This window comes from Bos indicus x Bos taurus, chromosome 1 (assembly GCF_003369695.1).
Source record: "Bos indicus x Bos taurus breed Angus x Brahman F1 hybrid chromosome 1, Bos_hybrid_MaternalHap_v2.0, whole genome shotgun sequence".
NCBI lineage: Eukaryota > Metazoa > Chordata > Mammalia > Artiodactyla > Bovidae > Bos > Bos indicus x Bos taurus.
Window position 1 is genome coordinate 44558708 of NC_040076.1, and position 23140 is coordinate 44581847.

Below are 23140 nucleotides of genomic sequence, written 5' to 3' on the forward strand. Positions count from 1 at the left end.
CAATCTGCAGGTTTCATAGACAGTGGGACATTCCAACTGGTTCCATGTGGAGTGTCAAGAAGTAGCGTAGACAAAACTCTTTTACTCATCTTAGATTTTCAGCCTGGACTCTGTAACAGAAAGATCAACAAGCAAGAGGAAAACAGTTTATTAACTCATGCAGTGCATAGCACGTGGGAGAAATCTCAGTTAAAAGTAATTCAAAGCAGGGCTTATAACTACAATTTCTAGATCATCTTCAACAAAGAACAATACCTGTGGAGAGAAATGACAGGACAAAGAAAGGAAGTTTGGGCTTCTTAGGGCAGCAAACTGGGAAGAAAAATGTATGGCAGGGAACTAGTGGTTAATGTTTGTTTACAGATTCCTTTGGGGCCATCTCTGGGCTGGTAAGGCTGTCTCCAGTGGAAGGAGAATGTGTGTTCTGCCTTTAGGTAAAAAGGTGAGGTAGAGAGAGCTTTCCTGGCATTCTTAATAGCCTTCAGCTCAGAATAACTTTTATGTCAAAGAGGCATACTTTGGGGTGATGTGTTCTGCTTTCCTTTACATGGTAAAAGGGATTTTGAAGGTTTGATTAAGCTAAGGATCTGGGATAAGGAGATTATACTCTGGATTATTCCGGTCAGTCCAATGTAAACATAAGGATCCTTATAAGAGGAAGGCAGGATCATCAGAGTCGAAAAGGACACAGCAACAGAAGAATGGGGAGCAGCGTCAGAGAGAGAGGCTGAGATTTGAGTGCAGCTCATTTCTGACTTCTGAGCTCCAGAGCTGTAAGACATTGAATCTTTTGTTGTAACTTATGGTGATTTGTTAGAACAGCAACAGGAAGCTAAAATGGGGGTATTTGGTGTTGTATTAATAGAAAGAACACTGTCTGCTAGTACTTGGGAGATTTGGCTTATTTTTCTGCCCTCTACCGCTTACTGACTAAGGATATTCAGACAAGTGGCAAATGTCTCTAAGTTTAGCTGTCTCTTTTGTGTGATGGAATCAATATGACCATACATATTTGAGGGTAGTACTGGGCCGATGGCTTCATCCACTGCATAGATGTTTCCCCTGCCTTGGTCTCGATCCTTCGACTCAGCACAACCCAGCTTAGCACTCCCACGCAGAACCAGTGTCCCCACCCTCCCCCATAATGCCCTGAGCTAGTTTATCAATAGCTGAAATTGTCTTGTTTCTTTCTTTATTTGCCATAGACACTCACCCAAATTAGGAGCCATTATTTCCTAGATGGCTTCTGTGAAAAAATTAATTAGAATAAATATGAGACCTAAATTTCCTAACTCCAAGAGACTAAGAGACCAAAGAATTATTCTGCAACCTTTTCCTCCTCTATGCCAACAAAAATTGTACAGGGTTCAGATATCACCATACTGGTTTCAGCTTCTGCTTATATGTTTTTTCACAAGCTGAATTTGAACATGACTTCCCCTACCTTGTTACCATGTCCACTATTTGAGGCTGGAAAGGCTTTCCTGATGGCTCAGATGGTAAAGAATCTTCCTGCAATGAGAGTGACCTGGGTTTGATCCCTGGGTTGGGAAGATCCCCTAGAAAAGGTAATGGCTACCCACTCCAGTATTGTTGCCTAGAGAATTCCATGGACAGAGGAGTCTGGCGGGCTACAGTCCAAGGGGTCGCAAACAGCTGGACACAACTGAGGGACTAACACTGTAACACTATAAACTGATAGGTTATGATGCCTCATAGGTCATCTTTTTCAAAATGAGATGTTCTAGATAGACTTTTATATGATGATATCTAGGGCAAAAGTTTTTGCAGTGATGACATGAAAGGATAAGTCCTTGGACCTCATTTCGTGTATGGAATATTTATTGCTAAGTCCTCCTTTGTCTTCAGTAATAATATCAAACTTAAACTTCAAAAATTTTTGTATGAAAGGTCATGGGAATTTTGCAAGTCATTTTTTTCAAATGATGTTTTGTTCTAGTATTTGCAATAACATGTATTTTATCTTCCTGAAAAGGTGTACATCATATTTTTTGGACTTATACAGTAGTTAACAGCTAAACTTGTTAGATTTCTCTTTTTCTCAAGTGAAAAGAAAAAAAAAAACTTTTTATGTTAAGAGTTTGGACCAAAGATCTTCTAAACCAGTACTTCTTATTGGGGACGGACTACGATTTAGCCCCTCAGGGGACATTTATCAATATCTGTAGATATCTTTGTCACAGTTGGGAGTAAAGTGCTGTCAGAATCTACAAGGTAGAGGCCAAGGATGTTGCTGAACATCCTGGAAAGCACAGGAGAACCTTACATAATAAACAAATAATTGTGCATGAAATGTCAATAGTGCCACTGTAGGGAAATTCTGCCCTAGACCAGACAAGGGTTTTTAGTTTTTAATGTGCGTATGAGTCACATGGGTATCTGGCTAAAATGAGGATTCTAGTTTGATCTCATGTCCCCAGAGGATAGAACTAGGCTACAGGGTGTTCTCTGTAGACAGGCATCCAGATACCATTATGGGTAGAGCTCTTGACAACAACTCCTTCTTTAGAATATGTGGTACAAATGACTGTTCAACATTGTTGATTCAGAGGTGGTCACTGCATTTTGACTGCATATTGGTTAGTGAGTCTGGGCCATGGGGTGACTGTGTCTCTGCTCTGAACCAGAGTGATCTAACTTTCCCTTCTGGGCAGGGAGTGGGTAATAGAATACTGAGTTTGCAAGTCAGGTTTGTGTGGAAGCAGTTTATCAAGACAGATGAATATTCTGCATCTTCCCTGGGACCTCCAAGGGACTCAAGTTGGCTATGAGGCAGGGCTAATGGAGAGTGAGATTTGAATGTCCACAGAATGAGGTATTGAAGTAGTTGGAGGAGTTTGCTGGACATTTTTAGATAGAAATTATATTTTTGTATTGTGGAAGAGTTTAAGGGGTCTGATGCATATCTCTGTTGATTTTTTTTTTTTTCCTCAAAGCATTCTGTTGCATCTTATTGTCCATGGAATAAAGTTCTTAACCTAGCATTTAAGGTTCTCTAGTTTCTGGTTCTAAAGACCATCTTAGTTTTTAAAAAATTTTTTAGAAATTTTTTTTTTTAATCTGAAGAGTGGTAACCTAAGAATAAAGGCAGAGACTTCCTCAATTTGATACAGAATATCTACAGAAAAACCCACAGTTAACTTACTTAATGCTGAAAGACTGGATGCTTTCTCCCTAAAACTGGGAACAAGGCAAGTTGTCCCTTTTCACCACTAGTATTCAACATCATACTGGAAATTCTAGCTACTTCAATAATATAAGAAAAAGAAATATAAAATACACAAGGTGAGAAGGAAGAAATAAAACTATCTTTCTTGGTAGATGATGATGACTGTCTATTTAGAAAATCCCAAAGAATCAACAACAACCAAAAACTCTTGGAACTAAAAAGTGATTATAGTTGAAGTTATAAAATTAATATATGGAAGTCAACTGCTGTCAACTGTATCAGCAATGAATAATTGGAGTTTGAAATTAAAAGCATAACACTATTTACCTTAGCACCAAAAGAAGAGGGAAAAGAAATGAAATGTAAGTTTAACAAAATATGTATAAGGTTTTTATGAGGAAAGCTACAAATCTCTAATGAAAGAAACCAAAGATCCACATAAATGGAGAGATACTCCATGTTTATGGATTAGAAGAATCAGTGCTGTTGTCATTCTTAGAGTTAGTGTTGTCATTGATCTATAGGTTCAATGCAGTCCCAGTTAAAACCCCAGCAATTTTTTGGTGAATATTGACAAACTTATTCTAAGCATTATATGGAAAGGCAAAAGACCCAGAATAACCAACACAATCTTGAAGAACAAAATCAGAGGACTGATACTATCCAAGTTCAGGTATTAGTTTGAGAAGGCAATGGCACCCCATTCCACCCCACTCCTAGAAAATTCCATGGACGGAGGAGCCTGGTGGGCTGCAGTCCATGGGGTTGCTAAGAGTTGGACACGACTGAGCGACTTCACTTTCACTTTTCACTTTCATGCATTGGAGAAGGAAATGGCAACCCACTCCAGTGTTCTTGCCTGGAGAATCCCAGGGACGGGGGAGCCTGGTGGGCTGCTGTCTATGGTGTCGCACAGAGTCAGACACGACTGAAGCGACTTAGCAGCAGCAGCGTAGTTATCAAGACAGTGTAGTATTGGTGAAAGAAAAGACACAAAGATGAATGAGACAGAATAAAGAGCCCATAAATAAACCCACACATAGTCAAGTGGTCTTTGACAAAGGGGCAAAAGCAATTCTGTGTATAGAGAGAATAATCTTTTCAATAAATGGTGCTGAAACAACAGTATATCCACATAAAAACAAACAAAAACGAAATCTATGCATAATCCTTATATTTTTTTCACAAAAATTAATTCAAAATGGATCATAGACCTAAATACAAAACCAAAGCTATAAAACTTCTAGAAGATAACATAAGAGAAAATCAAGATGACCTTGGGTATGATGTTTTTAGATACATCATCAAGTGCACAACCCATCAAAGAAAAGCATATATAATTTATACCATATTATTTGAAACTTCTAATCTGTGAAAGACACTTTTAAGAGACTGAAAAGACAAGCGACAAACTGGGAGGAAATACGTGCAATTCATGTGTCTGATAAAAAGAGATATCCAAATATACAAAGAACTCTTAAAAGTCAACAAAAAGAAAATAAATAACCCAAGTAAAAAGTAAGTCACTTCATCAAAGGAGATATGCAGATGGCAAATAATTGTGTATCTTGATTGATCTGCAAATGGAAACGACAATGAGGTACTATTGTACACCTATTGGAAAGGCTGAAATCTAGAACACTGGCAAAATCAAGTGCTAGAGAAGCTTTGGAGAAACGGCTCTCTGGATTTACTGTTGGAAATGCAAAATGATACAGCCCTGCTGGGAGACAGTTTGGCAGCTTCTTACAAAAGAAATCGTACTCTGATCATGTGATTCAGGGTTAGGCTCCTGGGTGTTCACTCAGATGAGTTGGGAACTAATGTCCATACGAAAACCTGCACATAAATGTTTACATGTTTATAGCAGCTGTATAATATAGTCACCCCAAACTGGAACAAACAAGATGTCCTTCAATAGGGGGATGGATAAAAAACAAAAACAAGCAACAACAACAGCAAAACAAAAAACAAAAAACAAAACCAACCCCACAAAAAACCCAGTGATACACTCATACAATGGAATATTATTCAGCACTACAAGGAAATGAACTATCAAACCAGAAAAAGACGTGGATGAACTTTAAATGCACTATTGCTAAATAAAAGGCCTCAGTCTGCAAAGGCTACATATTGTATGATTCCAATTATATGACATTCAAGAAAAGACAAAACTATAGACAAAGTAAAAAGATCAATGGTTGCCAAGGGCTCAGGGGCAGGAAGAAAGGGATGAGTAGGTGGAACAAAGGAGGTTTTTGTGGCACATTCTGCATGCTATGGTAATGATAGATACATGACATGATGCATTTGTCAAATGCAAAGAACTGTAAAGCACAAAGTGAACCCTAATGTAAATGATGAACTTCAGTTAATAAAAACGTATTGATTGGTTCTCCAATTGTAACAAATATACACATTAATACAAGAAGTAAATAATTGGGAAATTGTGAGAGTTGGGGAGAAAAAAAACATGGAAATCTGTAATTTTTGCTCAGTTTTCTCTAAACCTAAAGCTTTTCTAAAAAATAAAGTCTATTAATTTAAAAAATTGAAAGCACAAAAATAATATGGCATACTCTAGTCTTCCTACCATGCAGAACTGACATTTTGTATTATTTGCTTCAAGTTTTCCTTTTAAATACAGGAAATAAGGTATTACAGAACAAGCACTCCATGACATCCCTCAGTTCTAGTCTCCTTCACTCTCCCCAAAGGAAACTACTATTACTAATGCCTATCCTTGCTTTTATGTTTTTATATTAATATATGTGCTTGAGTAATTAATTGTATTATGTTTCAGGTGTTTAGAACTACATAAGTTACATCAAACCATAATTGTATTTGGCAACTTGCAATTTTCATTCAACTTAATGCTTTAAAAAAACCTATCCATGTTGCTCAATATAGATCTAATGCTTTCATCTTTAAAAAGGTCTTTTTAAACTCTAGTATCATATTCTACCACTGCAGAAGGGATAGGCTACCCACTCCAGTATTCTTGGGTTTCCCTTGTGGCTCAGCTGGTAAAGAATCCACCTGCAACACGGGAGACCTGGGTTGGGAAGACCCCCTGGAGAAGGGAAAGGCTACCCATTCCAGTATTCTGGCCTAGAGAATTCCATGTGCTGTATAATCCATAGGGTCACAAAGAGTCGGACAATGACTGAGCAACTTTTACACACACACACATCATATTCTACTGTATAGGTTACTTCATGTTATTTTTCTATTTCTCTGTTGATGGATATTCAGATTATTTCTAATTTCATGTTACTACTACCAATGCAACAATAAAATTTCTTATATATTCAAGAGAGCATATCTATGACTTGTTAGAGTACATAGTACAAATGGAAGTGCTGGACTGTAGTCAGCAATCAAATTTATACTTCTGACAGTGTATAAGCACTCCCATTTCCTCATACTCTCACCAACACTTGATATAATGGATCTTTTGAATTTTGCTAATCTGATAAGAAAAATAGCTCTGATTTAAATTCAATTTGCTTTGATTTCTCATGAGATTGGACTTTTTTCATTTGATTATCCGGCATTAAGGTTTTCTCTGTGTTGAATTGTCTGTTAAGAACAATTCCTTGCCCATGGTAGAGGGGTGTAGGGGAGCAGATTTTTTTTTTTTTCTTTTTAACAAACAGATCCCTGATTAAAAATGACATTCTGGCTACTCAGCCTTTGTCAGTTTTACATTAATTGTCAATATCTTCTTGGTCAAGTGTCTTTTAACTGTATTTATGGTATATTGTCATAGAGGTACTATAGACCCAGGGCTGGATATGAATTCCAGTTCTGTTACTTATCACCTGTGTGATTGTAAACATTTTAGTTCCTAACTTTGCCTCGGGTTCTTCATCTGCAAAATCAGAGTGACAAAATATCTGATAGTATCTACTTCAGAGGCTTCTTATGAAGGTTAAATTAGTTAAAATGCAAAGCACTTACTTGAATGGAGACTGGTACACAGAAAGCAATCAATAAATGTTAGCTATTATTTTGACACATAATTTTTATTTTTTTGCTATACAGGATAGATTTAAATATTTTTTCTTTTATACACAAAAGAATTTAATTTGCATATTACATAAAATATTCATGACAACAGAAGTATTCAGGAATGGAATGGATCCTGACAAAGTTGTCAGGAATAAGCTTCTTTCAGATTCACTGCTCCTTCTCTTCAACTTGGGCCTTATAGTCTAAAATAGTTGCTAAGGCTCTATCCATCAAAATCATGTTCCCAGCTGCCAGGAGAGAAGGAAGTGCAGAAGAGTTCATTCTCCCTTTTCAATTAGCTTCATTGAAGTATAATTTACATACAATAAAGTTTAGCCCTAAATTTTAAGTGTGTAATTTGACGATTTTTGATGACATTTTTCATTGATGTGATTTGTGAAGCAGCATGAAGCCTGGAACTATAGATGACTGCTTTAGATTCTTTCTACATCACTGATACTCATCTCAGTGTCTAGACCTTTGTCAAATGATGTCTCAGACTACTCAGTGCTTTTTTTGTTGGCAACCCTGTGCATTCTGACTTTGATTACCACAGTGGTAAATAAATACTCTGACTATGTGCAAAGCTTCACCTCCTTCACATGTGCTGACAATTCAGTTATAGATAGTCCTAGAAGGAGAAGCCCTCTCCCCACTGTGTTTAACCTACACAAATGTAGTTGATGAAGATTGTCTGATGGGGCTAGCTGAGAAGGTTTTTTTTAGTCTTTGCCCTGATCTAGGGGGACAGAATGGGATTTGGAGTCAGACATATAAAGAACTTGAAATCCTGGCTCTGATCTTTAACCAACTCTGTGCCTTGTGTTAGTCGCTCAGTCATGTCCAACTCTTTGTGACCCCAAGGACTGTAGCCTGCCAGACTCCTCTGCCCACGGGATTCTCCAGGCAAGACTACAGGAGTGGGTTGCCATGTCCTTCTCCAAGGGATCTTCCTGACCCAGGGATAGAACCCAGGTCTCCTGCATTGGCAGGAGGGTTCTTTACCACCAGTGCTACCTGGGAGAAGCCCCTGTGCCCTAGTGTTGGTTAGCTAATCTCTTGGTGTCTCATATTTCTCTCACCTGTGGTAGAAAGAATACTTCTTGGGTTTTCTCAAAGAATAATCAAATACATGAAAAGTTTAGCACATAGTAGATGCTAGCTTCCTACCTACCTCAGGTGCCACACTTCTAACAGAAACAATCTAGGCTTCTATATTTTGAAGAGTTGGCTACAGGCAGGTAATGTGACATATACTTGTTCTTACTATTTGTCGGTTGTGTTGTTCAAGATATAAGTCTTTGGATTGCCTTATCCTGTCTTCTATTTTCAGGTTAAGTGTTCTGTTTATTGTTCTGAATGTTTGGTTAAGAATAGCCCATGTATGTGACAGGGATGGTTTTAGTTATTTAAACATCTCAATGTTTAACTCAAAGAGTTATGGGAATAAGAACCAAGTGTACAGAAGAGCTGAATGAAGCACGAGTTGGAATTAGGATTGCCAGGAGAAATATCCATAACCTCAAATATGCAGATGACACCACCCTTATGGCAGAAAGCGAAGAGGAACTGAGGAGCCTCTTGATGAAAGAGGAGAGTGAAAAAGTTGGCTTAAAACTCAACATTCAAAAAACTAAGATCATGGTATCCAGTCCCATCACTTCATGGCAAATAGATGGGGAAACAATGGAAACAGTGACAGACTTTATTTTCTTGGCCTCCAAAATCACTGCAGATGGTGATTGCAGCCATGAAACTAAAAGATGCTTGCTCCCTGGAAGAAAAACTATGACCAACCTAGATAGCATATTAAAAAGCAGACATTACTTTGCTGGCAAAGGTTCATCTAGTCAAAGCTGTGGTTTTTCCAGTAGTCATGTATGGATGTGAGAGTTGGGCCGTAAAGAAAGAGGGTGCCAAAGAATTGATGCTTTTGAACTATGGTGTTGGAGAAGACTCTTGAGAGTCCCTTGGATTGCAAGGAGACCCAACCAGTCCATCCTAAAGAAAATCAGTCCTGAATATTCATTGGAAGGACTGATGCTGAAGCTGAAGGTCTAGTACTTTGGCCATCTGATGCAGAGAACTGACCCAATGGAAAAGATCCTGATGCTGGGCAAGATTGAAGGTAGGAGAAAGGGGTGACAGAGGATGAGATGGTTGGATGGCATTGCTGACTCAATGGACATGAGTTTGAGAAAGCTCTGGGAGTTGAAGAACAGGGAAGCCTGGTGTGCTGCAGTCCATGGCAGGGCAAAAAGTCGGACACATCTGAGTGACTGAACCTAACTGAACTGTACAGAAGAGAGCAAAATAAAATAATGTCTTAGTAATACCTGATAAAATAGAGTAAAATAAATAGAATGGAAGCACTCTAGAATGGTTATTGTCATCTGACAGAGCCAGTTATTGTCTGGTCTCAAGAGCAGCTATTGCACCATCTACCCTTGTCTTATACGAAGCCTGATATGAGCAGACACATCACGGCTTATGTACTGATGGGAGACAAATGCCTCTGGGTATGCTGATGGGGAGGCCACATTTAAATCTGAGTTAGTAGATATGAAGTGAGCCTAGGAATTTGCAATTAGTCACTCTGACTCTTTCTGATCTTGGTTGCCACCCAGGCCAGTGTTTCAGGGAGGTGGGTCCATCATTCATTGGCTAACTGGGTGTGAAGCATTCTAGGGGACATGGCTCTTGTTCACCAAGAGTTTACAATGAAGGAGGAAATAAGACTTCAATGCAGATAGGTAGCAGTTGCTGGCTTTCCAGGTTAGAGTCAGACCATTGCTTCTTTCTTGTTTACATTTCACTTTGGGCAAGCTTCATATTGATTTAGGAAAACTTATTCTAACTTATTTATTCACCCAGCTCTTAGTTTGTGTATTCCTTGAAGACAAGTGACCTTCACTGTTGACCTAGTTAAATGTTTTCCCATCATCTTTTCTTATTCCCATAACTTTGATTTGGCTGTGACTCCCAACTTAAGTACCAATGCCAATCTCTTGCTTGAGGCACTATATGTTCAGTTCAGTTCAGTTCAGTTGCTCAGTCATGTCCGACTCTTCGTGACCCCATGAATCACAGCACGCCAGGCCTCCCCGTCCATCACCAACTCCTGGAGTTCACTGAGACTCATGTCCATCGAGTTGGTGATGCCATCCAGCCATCTCATCCTCCGTCGTCCCCTTCTCCTCCTGCCCCCAATCCCTCCCAGCATCAGAGTCTTTTCCAATGAGTCAGCTCTTTGCATGAGATGGCCAAAGTATTGGAGTTTCAGCTTCAGCATCAGTCCTTCCAATGAACACCCAGGACTGATCTCCTTCAGAATGGACTGGTTGGATCTCCTTGCAGTCCAAGGGACTCTCAAGAGTCTTCTCCAACACCACAGTTCAAAAGCATCAATTCTTCGGCTCTCAGCTTTCTTCACAGTCCAACTATCACAGCTATATATGATCACTGGAAAAACCATAGCCTTGACTAGATGGACCTTTTTTGGCAAAGTAATGTCTCTGCTTTTGAATATGCTATCTAGGTTGGTCATAACTTTCCTTCCAAGGAGTAAGCGTCTTTTAATTTCATGGCTACAATCACCATCTGCAGTGATTTTGGAGCCCAGAAAAATAAAGTCTGACACTGTTTCCCCATCTATTTGCCATGGAGCGATGGGACCAGATGCCATGATCTTCATTTTCTGAATGTTGAGCTTTAAGCCAACATTTTCACTCTCCTCTTTCACTTTCATCAAGAGGCTTTTTAGTTCCTCTTCACTTTCTGCCATAAGGGTGGTGTCATCTGCATATCTGAGGTTATTGATATTTCTCCCAGCATTCTTGGTTCCAGCTTGTGCTTCTTCCAGCCCAGTGATTCTCATGATGTACTCTTTATATAAGTTAAATAAACAGGGTGATAATATACAGCCTTGACGTACTCCTTTTCCGATTTGGAACCAGTCTGTTGTTCCATGTCCAGTTCTAAATGTTGCTTCCTGACCTGCATACAGGTTTCTCAAGAGGCAGGTCAGGTGGTCTGGTATTCCCATCTCTTTCAGAATTTTCCACAGTTTATTGTGATCCACACAGTCAAAGGCTTTGGCATAGTCAATAAAGCAGAAATAGATGTTTTTCTGGAACTCTTATGCTTTTTCGATGATCCAGCAGATGTTGGCAATTTGGTCTCTGGTTCCTCTGCCTTTTCTAAAACCAGCTTGAACTTCTAAAAGTTCATGGTTCACATATTGGTGAAGCCTGGCTTGGAGAATTTTGAGCATTACTTTACTAGCGTGTGAGATGAGTGCAATTGTGTGGTAGTTTGAGCCTTCTTTGGCATTGCCTTTCTTTGGGATTGGAATGAAAACTGACCTTTTCCAGTCCTGTGGCCATTGCTGAGTTTTCCAAATTTGCTGGCATATTGAGTGCAGCACTTTCACAAGATCATCTTTCAGGATTTGAAATAGCTCAACTGGAATTCCATAACCTCCACTAACTTTGTTCATAGCGATGCTTTCTAAGGCCCACTTGACTTCACATTCCAGGATGTCTGGCTCTAGGTGAGTGATCAGACCATCATGATTATCTTGGTCATGAATACAGTTCTTCTGTGTATTCTTGCCACCTCTTCTTAATATCTTCTGCTAATAGAGTTTTGCCAAGAGAATGCACTGGTCATAGCAAACACCCTCTTTCAACAACACAAGAGAAGACTCTACACATGGACATCACCAGATAGTCAACACTGAAATCAGATTGATTATATTCTTTGCAGCCAAAGATGGAGAAGCTCCATACAGTCAGCAAAAACAAGACCAAGAGCTGACTGTGGCTTACATCATGAGCTCCTTATTGCCAAATTCAGACTTAAATTGAAGAAAGTAGGGCAGATCACTAGACCATTCAGATATGACCTAAATCAAATTCCTTATGAGTATACAGTGGAAGTGAGAAATAGATTTAAGGGACTAGATCTGATAGATAGAGTGCCTGATGAATTATGGATGGAGGTTTGTGACATTGTACAGGAGACAGAGATCAAGACCATCCCCAAGAAAAAGAAATGGAAAAAAGCAAAATGGCTATCTGAGGAGGCCTTACAAACAGCTGTGAAAAGAAAAGTGAAAAGCAAAGGAGAAAAGGAAAGATATAAGCATCTGAATGCAAAGTTCCAAAGAATAGCAAGGAGAGATAAGAAAGCCTTCCTCAGCAATCAATGCAAAGAAATAGAGGAAAACAACAGAATGGGAAAGACTAGAGATCTCTTCAAGAAAATTAGAGATACCAAGGGAACATTTCACTGTATGTTAGAAGATGGTTGTCGTTATCAGTCTTATCAGTCAGGCTTTATTATGTTACTGCTGCTATTGCCATTCCCTTTGTCATCTATCCATCTTGATGGCCTGGAAGAGAGAGGGTAAAGATCAGACATGCACCCTGGCTCTGGTTTTCACAGCAGGTGGGACATGACTGTGGTCATGTGGATGGAGTGTCAGGTGAGTCTCATTGAGAAATACTCTATGGCACAACATTTGGACCAGAAGGTAGGGTTTTCAAAAGGGGTTGGTCCTTAGATTCACATTTATGCAGGCATTGTGACATATTCTGATGTATCTGCTCAAGTTCAAGCTGGAAAGATATGAGGACATTGGTGTAGTCTCCAAGAAGGAAGAGGGGGCAGTTTTAGATTTAAGTCAGTCAGTATCTGCTTTTCCTTCTTGAGACTGGGACTATTGTAAATTCTCTTCTAGAAGAAGAGAATTGCATAGGACTTGACACTGAGGAAAGTGTGAATGTAAGGCTAACTTATTAATAATAAATTTATTCATAATACTGCTAATAAAAAAGAAGAGTCTTTAAAAACAGTTGAAATTTGGGAGAGAAAGAACTGGTATGGAATGGTGGAAAATAAAATATAATTAAACCTACATATACTTGTATATACATTGCTTTGAGAATTAAGACAAGTGGTAAAGTAAGCTCAGGAAATAGCTCAAATTGGTTTAGTGTATTTGAATATGTAAATATCTTGAAATATGAATCGCTAAGATTTAAGAATACTTCATTTTGGTGATGGTTCAAGCTAAATTTTTAGTTTAAGTTTTTCTCCATAGTATTCATTTTATATTGAAGTTGAAAATCCAACAAGTAAATTGTAGAATCTCTATTTCTAGGCCATTTTGAGTTCTCTCTTTCCATACACAGCCCTGGCCATTGGTTTAAGTGGCTTTGGTTAATGGGAATGAATCCCTAACACCTGATTTAAATCTTGAGATTTGCTCATTATCCTTAAGTGAGAGAGTTTAAAAACATTTCCCTTTTGAGTGGTGAGTATTTGTGTATGTCAGGGGATGTTCAGAAAAAAGCAGCCAATGTGGGTTGCAGGTATTGTTTCTTGTCTTAGCTCAGGGGGTGATGTTTGGTGTCATTAGGAGCAGAGGTTTTTTTTCTGGATGGAGAAGGGTATAAATTATTAGGATGGCTGGCAGCTGGAAGCTAGTGATTGAATCTTGAAGCCCACCACTTTAGGGCTGCCTGAACCTCTTCTGCACGAGATTGCAAGTGGTGCAATCAAGCAGGAAGGATGCTGAGGAAGGACCTTCTGGTTTGCTAGCCTGGTGATTTCCCTGGGGTTTCTGCTGTCTGCCTGGCAAGTATGCTCTGCTTTGTGGAGGAGGGCCCCATGTTCTCCTTCCAAGGGCAACATATCTGCTTTTTAGATTGAGATCTAATTAAACTTGGATTCCTAGGTTTTTACCAGCAGTTGCAAAAGCAGGGAACAACAGACTGATATACAGGTGGTGGTGTTCTAGAAGTTGACTTGAGTGATGTTTGAGGTTCTGAGTGAGTTTTCTCTCTCTGCAATGGAAGTGAAATCAATTGAGTGCCATTTTTGTTGCTGGGAGAAACTGGGTCTGCTGGGTCCCTTAGCCAGGCAAATATAGCAAGCCTGCTTTGACTTCATTTTGTTTGGGTTTTTTAAACAGAAAGATTGGAACCATCAGAGTGTTTGAGATTAAAAGGCTACAGATACAGAAGATCTAAAGCTGACATAGGAAAAGAAGTAATTTCTCACCCCATTCCAATCATCTCAAAATCTTTCAACTATTCCTCATTGCCACCCTATCACATCCCAGGGGCTGTTCTGAGATACACTAGTATGTTCAAGCCTTTGGGGGTGTGGTAATCTGTTAGCTGGTCATAGAGGTGGATTTGGCCTAGAGCTGCACAATTCAGAAGTTTTCATGTTATTACCAAAATAGGCAATACATTTTATGTGTGGATTCAAAGTATTTACTAGGGAAACGTAAACACTTAAAAGCAGCCAGTTTTGGTAACCTGTTTTGGAATTTTCTTTCTCTTTTCCCCATGTACCAGAAGCCTAAAAAAATAAATAAGGATGGTATAGGCATTTAACCTCTGAGAGGCCTCAATTGCCTGCCTCACAGGCACTCACAATATAGTAACAAATATAGAGACTAATGAAGAAGGCCAACTTCCAGTGACTAATTACAGAAAGAATTCAGTAAAGTAAGAACTCAATACTTGGAGAAGGTATTAGCATCTCCTGTCTGGGCCATCAGGGCAGATTCACCAAGCAGAAAAATTCAAGAGGCTAAGGGAAGTCAGCCTAGTTTGGGGCAGGAGAGGGTTCACATAGAAAAGCAGAAGCAGTAAATCTCGATAATCAACTAGTTTTCAGGGACATAGATGGACTCTAGGATGACCTGCGTATTTTGGGTTTGAGCAAGCCGGTGAATGGTGGTAACTGGAGGAAAATTATTTTCTGGTACTGGGTGGTAAATAAGATAATTAGTTTAATGGTGTTAGTTAGTGTTAGTCACTCAGTCGTGTCCAACTCTTTGCGACCCCATGGACTGCAGCCCACCAGGCTCCTCTGTCCATGAGCTTTTCCAGGCAAGGATACTGGAGTGGGTTGTGATTTCCTTCTCCAGGGCATCTTCCCAACCCAGGAATCGAACACAGGTCTCCTGCACTGCAGGCACATCCTTTACCGACTGAGCTACAAGGGAAGCCCCAAGTTTAATGGTGGTGTTGAGTAAATATGTGATCCTGTGTTACAGGAAGGACTTCTTTACTCTTAACTTACAACTTCCCAGTATATAGTGCACTGTACAGGTCCAGGGGGGAATGGAAGAGTAGATTTATGGTTCCTGCTTTCAAGGAGCTTATTCTCTAATTGCAGTCGCTGCTGCTGCTGCTGCTGCTGCTAAGTCGCTTGAGTCGTGTCCGACTCTGTGCGACCCCATAGACGGCAGCCCACGAGGCTCCCCTGTCCCTGGGATTCTCCAGGCAAGAACACTGGAGTGGGTTGCCATTTCCTTCTCCAATGCATGAAAGGGAAAAGTTAAAGTGAAGTCGCTCGGTCGTGTCTGACTCTTTGCGTTCCCATGGACTGCAGCCTACCAGGCTCCTCCGTCCATGGGATTTTCCAGGCAAGAGTACTGGAGTGGGGTGCCATTGCCTTCTCCAAATTGCAGTCGCTAGTAACTCTCTAAGTCAACAGCAGGAGCAATGTTACAGGCAGTACATGAATGAGTGCTAAGTGAATTGTATAGGTGCTTCTTGCTTTTCTGCAATTGGTATACAAGTAGAATTTGTCATTTGGTTTTACTTTCATAGTTTGTGATGTTGAGTATAGTCGGAGCTCATTTAATAATACTGTGGGTTATTTGCTTTGGAACAACTCATTTTAATTTTATAAGGTTGAAACTTTGTTTTATTTTACAGAGGGGAAGCTAAAACCCTGAGAGGTTAAATAACTTTCCCAAAGTCATGGAACTGTTAAACAGTAAAGTTAAGATTCATCTCTAGTCAATCTGAATCTAAAGTCCCCTCTTCTCAGTTTTAAAAACAACCTTTTTTTTTCTTTAAAGTAAATATATCCCCTCTTTATTAATTTCAGACATGTATATTGCTTGTAATTTGGTTCCTGATTTCTGGTTAGATGTTTAGGATAAATTCCTGGAAGTGGATTCCCTGTACCAAAGAATGTAAAATTTAAGCTTCCTTTAGAATATATCAGATTCTTTTTCAGAAAAGTTAAAAATATTTAGAGTCTAGGTGTACTTCTCAATCCCACATAGAAGTATATTTCAATCTCATGTGATTGTCTAAGCCATGACATACAAGAGGACTCAGTAACACTGTGATAAAGATGGTGGTTAGGATAATGAATCAGTGAATCTGTTAGAGCAGGAAGGAACTCCAGGTGTCAGGGAGCCACATCCTTCTTTATTAAGGACCAAGGCTCAGAGAGCTTAAGGGACCTCATCCAGGTCACACCCCTCATTAGAGTCAGTCTGGACAAGAAGCTGCATTTGGCACTTTGTGATACGCTGAGGCAGAGTCTCTAGGATGGTATGGATGATTCTGGGGTTGCTACAATGTCTATCTGGGGTCTCAGCTGGAGATTTAAGAGCCTTTTAGTGTTTGAGTGAGCTTCATAGTTCATCTTTGAAACTTCACAGTTCTGTCAGAAGGATGTGGAAGTAACTCAAAGGGATTTTCCCTGAATTGAGAGGTCCATCACCCACCTCTGTTGAGCTGAAGGGAATCCTGAAATCCCCTTTTGTGAGTTTTCCTGCACTGGCCCACTGTAAGATCCACAGGGGTTATTCTGAACACTCTCTTTGTTATTCTGTAGATGATACAATATCTTTGAACAAAAGAGTGCTCATGTAATTCAAAACTCATATAACTAAAGACTGATTTTCTATGAGTGTGTTAGTCACTCAGTTGTGTCTGATCCTTTGCCACCCCATGGACTGGGGCCCACCAAGCTCCTCCATCCATGGGATTTTCCAGGCAAGAATACTGGAGTAGATTGCCGTTGCCTTCTCCAGGGGATCTTCCCCACCCAGGGATCAAACCTAGGTATCCCAATTTGTAGGCAGACTCTTTACTGTCTGAGCCACTAGGGAAGACTCTGATTTTCTATAGCACTGACCAAAAAAGGAGGATATTTTTGTTTTTTATTGCTTGATCATGTAGCAATACAGTTCAAACCTGGTTTTCAATCAATTCAGTTTAGTCACTCATCATGTCAGACCCTTTGCCACTCCATGGACTGAAACATGCCAGGCTTCCCTGTCCTTCACCAACTCCTGGAGCTTGCTTAAACTCATGTCCATTGAGTCAGTGAAGCCATCCAGCCATCTCATCCTCTGTCATCCCCTTCTCCTCCTGTCTTAAATCTTTCCCAGAATCAGGGTCTTTCCCAATGAGTCAGTTCTTTGCATCAGGTGGCCAAAGTATTGGAGCTTCAGCATCAGTCCTTCCAATGAATATTCAGGACTGATTTCCTTTAGGATGGACTGGTTGGATCTCCTTGCAGTCCAAGGGACTCTCCAGAGTCTTCTCCAACATCACAGTTCAACAGCATCAATTCTTTGGTGCTCACCTTTCTTTATGGTCCAACTCTCACATCCATACATGACTACTGGAAAAACCATAGCTTTGACTAGATGGACCTTTGTCAGCAAAGTAATGTCTCTGCATTTTAATATGCTGTCTGTGTTTGTCATAGCTTTTCTCCAAGGAGCAAGCATCTTTTAATTTCATGGCTGCAGTCATTGTCCACAGTGATTTTGGAGCCCCCAAAAATAAAGACCTTCACTGTTTCCATTGTTTCTCCATCTATTTGCTATGAAATGATGGGACTGAATGCCATGATCTTAGTTTTTGAATCTTGAGTTTTAGGCAAAGTTTTTCACTCTCCTCTTTCACTTTCATCAAGAGGCTCTTTGGTTCTTTTTTGCTTTCTGCCATAAGAGTGGTGTCATCAGCATATGTGAGGATATTATTATTTCTCCCGGCATGAACAGAATGAAAAGACAAAAAGATAGGACACTGAAAGATGAACTCCCCAGGACAGTAGGTGCCAAATATGCTGCTGGAGATCAATGGAGAAATAACTCCAGAAAGTATGAAGAGATGGAGCCAAAGCAAAAACAATACCCAGTTGTGAATATGACTGGTGATGGAAGTAAAGTCTGCATAGGAACCTGGAATGTTAGGTCCGTGAATCAAGGCAAATTGGTAGTGGTCAAACAGGAGATGGCAAGAGTGAACATCAACATTCTAGGAATCAGCAAACTAAAATGGACCAGAATGGGTGAATTTAACTCAGATGACCATTATATCTACTACTGTGAGCAAGAATCCCTTACAAGAAATGGAGTAGCCATCATAGTCAACAAAAGAGTCTGAAATGCAGTACCTGGATGTGATCTCAAAAAAGACAGAATGATCTCTGTTCGTTTCCAAGGCAAACCATTCAATATCATAGTAATCCAAGTCTACTCCCCAACCAGTAATGCTGAAGAAGTTGAATGATTCTATGTAGACCTACAAGACCTTTTAGAACTAACACCCAAAAGAGATGTCCTTTTCATTACAGGGGACTGGAAAAAAGTAGGAAGTCAAGAAATACCTGGAGTAACAGGCAAACTTGGTCTTGGAGTACAGAATGAATCAGGGCAAAGGTTAATAGAGTTTTGCCAAGAGAATGCAGTGATCATAGCAAACACTCTCTTTCAACAACACAAGAGAAGACTCTACACATGGACATCATCAGATGGTCAATACTGAATTCAGACTGATTATATTCTTTGTGGCTGAAGATAGAGAAACTATACACAGTCAGCAAAAACAAGACAGGGAGGGGACTGATTATGGCTCAGATCATGAACTCCTTATTGCCAAATTCAGACTTGAATTGAAGAAAGTAGGGAACACCACTAGACCATTCAGGTATGACCGAAATCAAATCCCTTATGATTATACAGTGGAAGTGAGAAATAGATTCAAAAGATTAGATCTGATAGACAGAGTGCCTGAAGAATTATGAACAGAGGCTCATGACATTGTACAGGAGGGAGTGATCAAGACCATCCCCAAGAAAAAGAAATGCAAAAAGGCAAAATGGTTGTCTGAGGAGGCCTTAGAAATAGCTGAGAAAAGAAGAGAAGCTAAAGGCAAAGGAGAAAAGGAAAGATATACCCATTTGAATGCTGGGTTCCAAAGAATAGCAAGGAGATATAAGAAAGCCTTCCTCAGTGATCAGTGTAAAGAAATAGAGGAAAACAAAAGAATGGGAAGACTAGAGATCTCGTTAAGAAAATTGGAGAGAAAAAAAAAAAAAAAGAAAATTGGAGAAACCAGGGGAACATTTTATGCAAAGATGGGCTCAATAAAGGACAGAAATGTTATGGACCTAACAGAAGCAGAAGATATTAAGAAGAGGTGGCAAGAATACACAGAAGAGCTACACAAAAAAGATCTTTATGACCCAGATAATCACAATGGTGTGATCACTCACCTAGAGCCAGACATCCTGGAATGCGAGGTCAAGTGGGCCTTAGAAAGCATCACTATGAACAAAGCTAGTGGAGGTGATGGAATTCCAGTTGAGCTATTTCAGATCCTAAAAATGATGCTATGAAAGTGCTGCACTCAATAGGCCAGCAAATTTGGAAAACTCAGCAGTGGCCACAGGACTGGAAAAGGTCAGTTTTCATTCCAATCCCAAAGAAAGGCAATGCCAAAGAATGTTCAAACTACCACACAGTTGCACACATCTTACACTAGAAAAGTAATGCTCAAAATTCTCTGTGCTGGGCTTCAACAGTAGGTGAACTGTGAACTTCCAGATGTTCAAGCTGGATTTAGAAAAGGCAGAAGAACCAGAGACCAAATTGCCAACATCTGCTGGATCATGGAAAAAGCAAGAGAGTTCCAGAAAAACATCTATTTCTGCTTTATTGACTATGCCAAAGCCTTTGACTCTGTGGTTCACAAAGAACTGTGGAAAATTCTGAAAGAGATGGGAACGCCAGACCACCTTACCTGCCTCCTGAGAAATGTGTATGCAGGTCAAGAAGCAACAGTTAGAACTGGACATGGACTGGTCCAGTTCCAGTGCATTTGCCAGCAATGGACTGGTTCCAAATTGGGAAAGGAGTACGTCAAGGCTGTATATTGTCACCCTGCTTATTTAACTTATATGCAGAGTACATCATGAGAAATGCCAGGCTGGATGAAGCACAAGCTAGAATCAAGTTTGCTGGGAGAAATACCAATAACCTCAGATATGCAGCTGATACCACTCTTATGGCAGAAAGTGAAGAAGAACTAAAGAGCCTCTTGATGAAAGTGAAAGAGGAGAGTGAAAAGTTGGCTTAAAACAATGTTAAGAAAACAGATCACGGCATCTGGTCCCATCACTTCATGGTAAGTAGATGGGGAAACAATGGAAACAGTGACAGAGTTTATTTTGGGGGGCTCCAAAATCACTGCAGATGGTGACTGCAGCCATGTAATTAAAAGATGCTTACTCCTTGGAAGGAAAGTTATGACCAACCTAGATAGCATATTCAAAAGCAGAGACATTACTTTGCCAACAAAAGTCCATCTAGTCACAGTTTTAGTTTTTTCAGTAAGTCATGTATGGATGTGAGAGTTGGACTATAAAGAAAGCTGAACACTGAAGAATTGATGCTTTTGACCTGTGGTGTTGGAGAAGACTCTTGAGAGTCTCTTGGACTGCAAGGAGATCCAAGTAGTCAATCCTAAAGGAAATCAGTCCTGAATATTCATTGGAAGGACTGATACTGAAACTGAAACTCCAATACTTTGGCCACCTGATGGGAAGAACTGACTCATTTGAAAAGACCCTGATTCTGGGAAAGAGTGAAGGTGGGAGGAGAAGGGGATGACATCACTGACTCAATGGACATGAGTTTGAGTAAGCTCTGGAAGTTTGTGATGGACAGGGAAGCCTGGCATACTGCAGTCCATGGGCTCACAGAGAGTTGGACACAACTGAGTGACTGAACTGAACTGAATCTTCATTCCAGCTTATGCTTCATCCAGCCCAGCATTTTGCATGATATACTTTGAATATAAATTAAATAAGCAGGGTGACAATATACAGCCTTGACATACTCCTTTCCTGATTTGGAACCAGTCTGTTGTTCCATGTCCAATTCTAACTGTTGCTTCTTATCGTGCATACAGATTTCTTAGGAGGCAGGTCAGGTGGTCTGGTATTCCCATCTCTTTCAGAATTTTCCATAGGTTATTGTGATCCACACAGTCAAAGGCTTTAGCATAGTCAATGAAGCAGAAATAGATGTTTTTCTTGTATTCTCTTTCTTTTTCTCTGATCCAACGAATGTTGACAATTTGATCTGTGGTTCCTCTGCCTTTTCTGCTGCTGCTGCTGTTGCTCAGTCGCTTCAGTCATGTCCAACTCTGTGAGACCCCATGGACTGCAGCCTACCAGGCTTCTCTGTCCATGGGATTCTCCAGGCAAGAACACTGGAGTGGGTTGCCATTTCCTTCTCCAATGCATGAAAGTGGAAAGTGAAAGTGAAGTCGCTCAGTTGTGTCCGACTCTTAGTGACCCCATGGACTGCAGCCTACCAGGGGCTCCTCCATCCATGGGATTTTCCAGGCAACAGTACTGGAGTGGGGTGCCATTGCCTTCTCCCCTGCCTTTTCTAATCCCAGCTTGAACATCTGGAAGTTCTTGTTTCTTTTTCTGTTGAAGGCTAGCTTGGAGAATTTTGAGCATTACTTTTAGCGTGTTAGATGAGTGCAATAGTTTTATATAGTGCTGACCAAAAAGGAGGATATGTGTGATTTTTATTGGTCAATCATGTAGCAATGGAATGAACAGAATTTGCAGTATGTTTTAGCTTCGTATCCCTTTGGATCTGCTTGATTAAGCTATTAAACCTCAACATTTAAATGACTTAACCCAATAAAGGGTTGTTTCTTGTAGAAATCTGATGCAGGCTGTTTGATTGTCTTCCATCTTGTAGATATGCTATGCCCAGGTTGCCAAGGCAGGGAAAAGTGAGTTAAAGGAAGCATGTAGATTCTTAACTGACTCACCCTGGAAGTGACAAATGCCACAGTCTACTGCTCAGAACTGGAAATGTGATTCTGATCAAATGGTGAAGTGGCTGGGAAAAGTGTGGAAGAGTACACAGATATTTGATAAGTACTAATGATCTTTTCCACACTCTTGATGTTTGATACTTTGAAATTACCTATTTAAAAATTCTTGTAGGCAATTTTATATCACTTCAAGTTTTAAACATAAAGATAAAACTTTCATGTTACTTTCTTTCAAATATATTTAAAATGTGTTGGTTGAGTACACACTATCATTTTTCAAAGATCTTTTCAGTTCTCTGTTAAAAACAATGAAGTTTTTTTTTTTTTTTCCCCCCCAATAGTTGTGAGGTTTGGGTAAGTCATTTCACTTCCTATACTTGTATGCCAATTGAAAATGTGATTTAACCCTTGATTTATGCGTATGTTGTGAAAATTAAGTTAGAGATCACATGTAAACCACTTGACACAGTGCCTAGACAAAGGTAAGTGTTCAACAAATGTGGATTTTTCTATTTGCTGGTATTGTTGATATTGTAATAGGTCTACTACTGTCATCAGTAATACTGGATCCTCTGACTCAGTGATATATCTACCATTATCAGAGATAGTATACTTTACAGAAAAAGTGACATTTAGGCCAAGTTCTGGAAATGAAATGCCTTCATCTTCTCTATGTTCTTATTTTGGTAGTCATGGGGGATTTCAAAGGCCATGTTCTCCCTGGAGTCTTCTTAATTACATTGGGGATTTGGTGGACTACAAAGTGTGTTCTGAAATATGCCTTCAAAAACCAGAAGCAGACTTCCTACTTCGATCCCAAAGCATTATTCTGTCGAATGGAAATGTTGGAGGGAATTGTACTAGTTGGAATGGCTTTAATCGGTGAGTGATCCTTTTCTGTGTTCTGTTTGCTTTCTTGGTGTATTTTCACATGCAAAGAGAAGACTGAATATCAAAACAAGAGATTACTAAAACAAATTTTTTATTCAAATACATCTGAATACGTATTCTAATT

The 23140-nt window shown here is 39.8% G+C and overlaps 1 protein-coding gene across 1 annotated transcript in view; it reads left to right on the plus strand.

Annotated features, from left to right (window-relative positions):
- LOC113898685 (transmembrane protein 45A-like) overlaps positions 1 to 23140 on the plus strand; it is an 89761-nt gene that overhangs the window by 31019 nt on the left and 35602 nt on the right. Inside the window, exon 2 of the mRNA XM_027552057.1 lies at positions 22816 to 23007. Within this exon, the coding sequence (XP_027407858.1) occupies positions 22816 to 23007 (192 nt within the window). The remainder of the gene's footprint in view (positions 1 to 22815; positions 23008 to 23140) is intronic.